Raw genomic sequence first — 6,575 nt, 5'->3', positions numbered from 1 at the left:
AATGGTGAAAGTAACAATCAGAACTATCAAGAGAATATGAACTATGTGGGCAACTATGGAGGCCAAAGGCAAGGTGGTCAGAATTGGGGGCAACAGAATCAGTAGTATAGACCAGCACAGTAGCAGTACAATAACAACAACAATCCTGGAGCTATGTGACCATAGGGTCAAGTCGTGCCTTACCAAAGGAAATAGGGTTACAATTAGTAAAATCAGTAGCTAGCTTATCAACATCCCCAACAACAACAGATAGTGAGAAACGATGATGGATTGTCTGAAATTAAAGGAATGCTACAATAACTCATTGGGTCTAACGGAAAAATTCAAGAGAAGGTTGAAGCACATGACTCAGCGATAAAATGCATCGAGATTCAATAAAGGCAGATATCTTTGGCTTTGAATAATTATCCCCAAGGGATTCCACCTACGGATATACATGTCAATCCGAAAGATCAGGTCCCGAAGTAGCTAATGGCGGTAAGTCTAAGAAATAGTAGAGATCTTGATCTAGAGCAAGAAATTGCTCGCAAAATCCGACCAAGTAAGATACTTGTTCCAGTACCAATTGAGGTAGATGAGTCAAATGAGCTAACAGAAGTAACAGTACATCAGGCCCAGGAAGAACTAAACAAAGAAAAATAGGTTACAAAGGAAACTGAGCAAAGGCAGGAGGAAGTATCTGAAAAAATGTCCGGTTATGCAAAGATGATGAAGGACTTGATGTCTCGAAAGTTCGACTTTCAAGACTTGGCAACTGTGACATTGAATCAGACCTACAGTGCCGTTATGACAAGACATATAGCTGAGAAGCTATCCAACCCAGGGAGTTTCACAATTTCGTGCACCATAGGCAGCTATGCTTTTGCTAAAGTATTGTGTGATTTGGGAGCGAGCATAAACTTGATGCCCTTGTCTATCTATAAAAGGTTACGCATTGGAAGAGCAAGGCCTGCATCCATGTTACTACAGCTAGCCGACCGAACAGTGAAGAGGCCATCAAGTATACTTGATGATGTACTTGTGCATGTTGGGAAGTTTGTGTTTCCGGCAGATTTTGTCATTCTGGACTGCCAGGTTGATGAGGAGATTCCCATAATTTTGGGAAAGCCCTTCTTGGACACTGGAGAGCTCTGATTAATTGTGAAACTATGGAACTAAAGATGAGACAGAACAATGAAGAAATAACGTTCAATGTGTAGAAGTTTATGCGGCGACCCAGTGAGTTTGATAATTTCTCTCTAATTGAAGCAGTGGATGTGATTCTGGAGGAGGAAGATGAGGCATTGAATGCAAAGGACCCTCTAGCAGCCTTGTCATGGCCCGAACTTGGGGAGCATGACCAGCGCTCAACCGAGTAAACCCGGTCGAGCAAGCCTACTTTACATTAACATCTCACCATAACTCAGTCATGATTTATCAAAACATCATTAGATCATGACTTTTAAATTAAATATATTTGGCTCAATGGCCTACAATTTTTCTCATGATGGGTGCGTAGCCTTATAAATACTGTGAACATAAATACATGACAAAACTCAAATCTTTAATTACATGACCCACAGTGTACATGAAGCTTCTATGACAATAAATATCTAAATACATAAAATGAACTAGACCCAAACACCCACTAGAACTGTAGCGGGCTCACCATAAGTCGATTAGTGAAGAAGATCCATATCAAAGATCCATATCATCCTGTAGAAGTGTATCCATTAAAAGATGCAGTGCCCCGGGCAAAAGGGATGTGAGTACATGTAGAATAGTACTTGTATGTAAGGTAGACAAAACAACATATGAAAATACGGTAACTCAAATAAGAGGCAAATAAAGTACATCAAGAAACTACGAAACATCCCATAGAATCAAATTTCAAGACTTATTATACGTACATCATTTTGAACTTCCTTTGGGATCAATTGATCCATATGAACTATGCGTGGAATACATAATATAATGTAATTGAAACAACATGTACGAACAAGGGCAATGAAAGTGGCACCTATTGTCTGTGTTAACAATGCGTCTCACTAGACCGTCCATATCCCTCTCTTATTTTACACCTATACATTTCATAGACCGTCCTTAGTGTTCACATATCATATTATACACTTATGCGCCTCATAGACCGTCCATAGTGTTCACATATCATAGACCGTCCATAGTGTTCACATATCATATTATACACCTATGCATTTCATACACAATACACCTATGTATTTCATAGACCGTCCATAGGATTCCATACATAATACACCTATGCATTTCATAGACCGTCCATAGGATTCCATACACAATACACCTCTGCATTTCATAGACCATCCAGAGGATTCCATACACAATACACCTATGCGTTTCATAGACCGTCCATAGGATTCCATACACAATACACCTATGCGTTTCATAGACCGTCCATAGGATTCCATACACAATACACCTATGCGTTTCATAGACCGTCCATAGGATTCCATACACAATACACCTATGTGTTTCATAGACCTTCCATAGGATTCCATACACAATACACCTATGTGTTTCATAGACCGTTCATAGGATTCCATATACAATACACCTATGCGTTTCATAGACCGTTCATAGGGTTCATAACACATCATTATGCACATAACCATATATAAACTCAAAGCGACATGATTAACATTACATTTAAGGTCGTAAGTTACCGGATCATTAGAACACTTCATGTTCATGCTCATAATGGAGAAACATAGCTCATTACATTAGCACATGCATGGTGAATCAATAAGTCGATTTAAATGGCACATGAGCCTAATTATTTTCTTAAGGTTCATCATCATTTAGCATGGGACATCGAAGTCATTTCCACCTCATTATATACCCTCTTGTCAACTTAAGGTCATTAGCTAAGTTCAAAATTCTTGGGGACTTAACATCGAAGTCATTTGCATTATTATTTTAGAAGCATACATACTATGATTGAAACCATTGGGACATACAACGCCTCATTATTCTCATTTTGGAAAACGGCCGCATTTCATGTTCATACTATCACTTACTTGTACTTGCCATGGGTGATCATAGGACATTAAGAACATTTAAAATAGGAACACCATAGCCTTTACTCATGAGAACGTAGGAGCTTATAACACATTAGAAATAAAATTACAAATACGTTCACCTCATAACCTTTCACACCATATATCACTTCATTCGTAGTTTCAACCACTTACAACATCATTATTTCATTGGATCTCTTGGCCATACATATGATTCTTCTTTTATGGCACAATGGCCGTATTTCATTCCACACTTTCATATCTTTCCTTTCATGGATCATCATCATAAATATCAATATATAGAATATTCCGGAAATCATAACTTTAGGTTCATTAGTAATGAAGGCTTTAAACACAATAGATTTCTTTTCAATAAATGGAGTAAAATGATTGGTAATAGAAGCACAAGTTAAAATCATAAACGAGTAACACATCATTTATTCTTGAAATACGTTTTCCCAAAAGGGCAATACACAATTTCAACTCATGAATATATAAGAGCTTAAAACACATTGACAAAACTCACAAAGCATAACATTAGTTAAAACAGTCACATTTGGGCATAGCTTGGGTACATAAGCTTTTAGGAAAAATTTATTTTCAAAGTCAATTTGGAACAGTTGAATCAAGGCCTATTTCATAACCTTTCTCAGATTATTTCATTTACTCGGCACCATTGGCCACAAGTATAACTTTCATTCTTGGTACGTTGGCCACACTTTATATCTCCAACCCACCTCTTTCACTTTCAAGCATCCTTATAGATTATCAACAATAAGGCATTTCTACTCAAGACTTTAAATACACATTTGAGCAACTAACCAAATTAAGGGTCTTAGGCACATGTGATTTCTTACACAATTTGACATGCTAGTTTTCATTAGAAACACGTTTTTAAATCATAACATATTAACACACAACCCATGCTTAATCACCTTCTCAAATAGTAACTCAACATAACAAGAACGTTTGGAATACAAATTGAACGCATATATCTTTTTACACAAGGCCTATTCGGAATAATCAATTTATAATGAGTAACACGGGACTTACAAGGCCATTGAGGGAATTCAATTCTAAAGGAGGAGTTTATCCAACATATCTTGTTTGAGCTTTACTTAAGTTACGACAACGTTCTGGAAATCCTAGCAATCCCAATCTATTTTGAGACATAACAGAATTATACATAAATTAGGAAGAATTCATGGTCCAGCTCATTTGAGCATTTTATCAAACACTATGCATGAAAAGTAGTTACAAGGTCCTTCTACAAGATTTCCTTCACCCCACAACCAACTCAACACCAAGAGTTCACCCATACTAGTTCAATGATATTTCCACAACCCTTGATAGTACATGCATACATAAATAACAATCCCACACCCAAGATTCATACTTTCCATTAACCATCTTCCACCCCAAATTCAAAATTAAAAACTAGGGTATGAAACCTTACCTCTTAGATGAAGACCTTGTGAGTTGTCCTTCTGAAATCTTCAAGCCTTGAGCAAGAATTGATGAACAAAATGGCTAGATCTTCTCTTTCTCTCTCTAAGATACTCTCACCTCTCTCTAAAAATATCATATGAAACTCTTAAAGATGACCCCCAAAGCCTTTTTATAAAAATGGGATCAGGTAAAATTTTCAAAACTTAAACTTGCCGAAACCTGGTCTACGGTCGCAGACCGTACTACATAATCGATATGCAGCCCGCAAAATGGGCCGTGAAAATGATGCCCAAAAATTAGACTTGTCTGAACCAGTATGCGATAGTTTTGCGGTCCGTAGACATGTTCTGCGACCGCAGACTGGACCGCAGAATCATCTTCCAGATTTCCTCATGCCAAGTCTATGACTGAAATGCGAACGCAAAGCAACTTATGCGATCGTATAATAGAACGCAGAACAACCTCCAAAATTCAACATCTCTATGCTCAACTATGCAATAGATATGCGGCCCACAAACCTGTTCTGCGGTCGTAAACTTGACCGCAGAATCGCCTTCTCTTGCCAAATATTTCCATCAACCCCCGACGTACTGTACAACCCAAAAGGTCTATACCGCGGTGAGCTTCCTCAAACACGTAAGCCTACCTCGGCACCACGAAACCTTAAATTCCTTTACGAAATTTTACGGGACCTTACAAGCCTGCCTCATGAACTTAGAAGAGGTAGATGGTGAGGACTTGGCGAAGTGAGTTTTGGCTCTTGAAGGACAAGGGTACTGGAAAAGAGAGCTCGAACTCGAGCCATTACAATTAGAAGAAAGGAAGATCCCTCCAGCTAAGTCGTCAATCGAAGAGACACCACAGTTGGAACTGAAACCTTTACCATCTCACCTCAGGAATGCTTTCTTAGAACCTAACTCATCTTTACCTGTTATTATCTCATTTGGTTTGTTAGATGTGCAGGTACAACCACTTTTGCAGGTGCTGAAGGAGTGCAAAACAGCAATTGGGTGGACCATTGCAGACACAAAGGGTATCATACCAACATTTTGTATGCATAAGATTCTACTGGGAGATGGGCACAAACCTTCCAGAGAACATCAAAGAAGGTTGAACCCCAACATGAAAGAAGTGGTGAAGAAAGAATTGATCAAGTGGTTAGATGCGGGAATCATTTTCCCCATCTCTGGTAGCAGCTGGGTCAACCCAGTTCAGTGTGTGCCAAAGAAGGGTGGAATGACTGTCGTGCAAAATGAGAACAATGAGTTGATCTCAACAAGAACAGTCACGGGATGGCAAATCTGTATGGACTACATAAGGTTGAATAAGGCCACCCGAAAAGACCATTTTCCACTGACATTCATTGATCAAATGTTAGATAGATTGGCGGGAAGGTCCCACTTTTGCTTCCTAGATGGATACTCGGGGTATAACTAGATCTTTATTGCCCTAGAGGATAGAGATAAAACGCCATTCACCTGTCCATATGGCATCTATACTTTTCGGAGAATGACGTTTGGCCAATGCAATGCACCCGCCATATTCCAAAGGTGCATGATGGCCATCTTCACAGATATGGTAGAGGATATAATGGAGGTTTTCATTTATGATTTCTCAGTGGTGGGGAATTCATTCGATGACTGCCTTATGAATCTGAGAAGAGTACTAAAGAGGTGTATGGAGACTAATTTGGTACTGAACTGGGAAAAGTGCCAGGTATAGTCTTGGGACACCTAGTGTCAAGTAAGGGCATTGAGGTGGACTGTGCTAAGGTTGACGTAATTGAGAAATTGCCACCACCCACTTTCGTCAAGGAAATAAGAAGTTTCCTTGGTCACGTCGGCTTCTACAGGCAGTTTATAAAAGATTTTTCCAAGATTGCTAACCCTTTGTGTAAATTGCTTGAAAAAGATCACCCATTTGTGTTTTCTGGTGACTGCAAAGTAGCTTTTGAGGAGCTGAAAAAGAGGCGTGTGTAGGCACCTATCATAGTTGCACCTGACTATGAGCAACCATTTGAGATGATGTGTGATGCAAGCGACTATGCTGTGGGAGCAGTGCTTGGGCAGCGAAAAGATAAGGTCATGCACCCAA

The 6,575-nt window shown here is 39.1% G+C and overlaps 1 protein-coding gene across 1 annotated transcript; it reads left to right on the top strand.

The window, feature by feature from the left end:
* The first annotated feature begins 687 nt into the window (after positions 1 to 687).
* On the top strand, positions 688 to 1,134 carry LOC142175219 (uncharacterized). Its single transcript, XM_075241798.1, has one exon. The coding sequence runs from the start codon at positions 688 to 690 to the stop codon at positions 1,132 to 1,134; it is 447 nt and encodes a 148-aa protein (XP_075097899.1).
* Positions 1,135 to 6,575: the final 5,441 nt, after the last annotated feature.

This window comes from Nicotiana tabacum, chromosome 21 (genome assembly GCF_000715075.1).
Source record: "Nicotiana tabacum cultivar K326 chromosome 21, ASM71507v2, whole genome shotgun sequence".
NCBI lineage: Eukaryota > Viridiplantae > Streptophyta > Magnoliopsida > Solanales > Solanaceae > Nicotiana > Nicotiana tabacum.
This window is presented reverse-complemented; position numbering and strand designations above follow the sequence as displayed.

Bases quoted from the DNA above. Each gene is read 5' to 3' on its own strand.
- LOC142175219 (XM_075241798.1), top strand. From the start codon at position 688: ATGTCCGGTTATGCAAAGATGATGAAGGACTTGATGTCTCGAAAGTTC.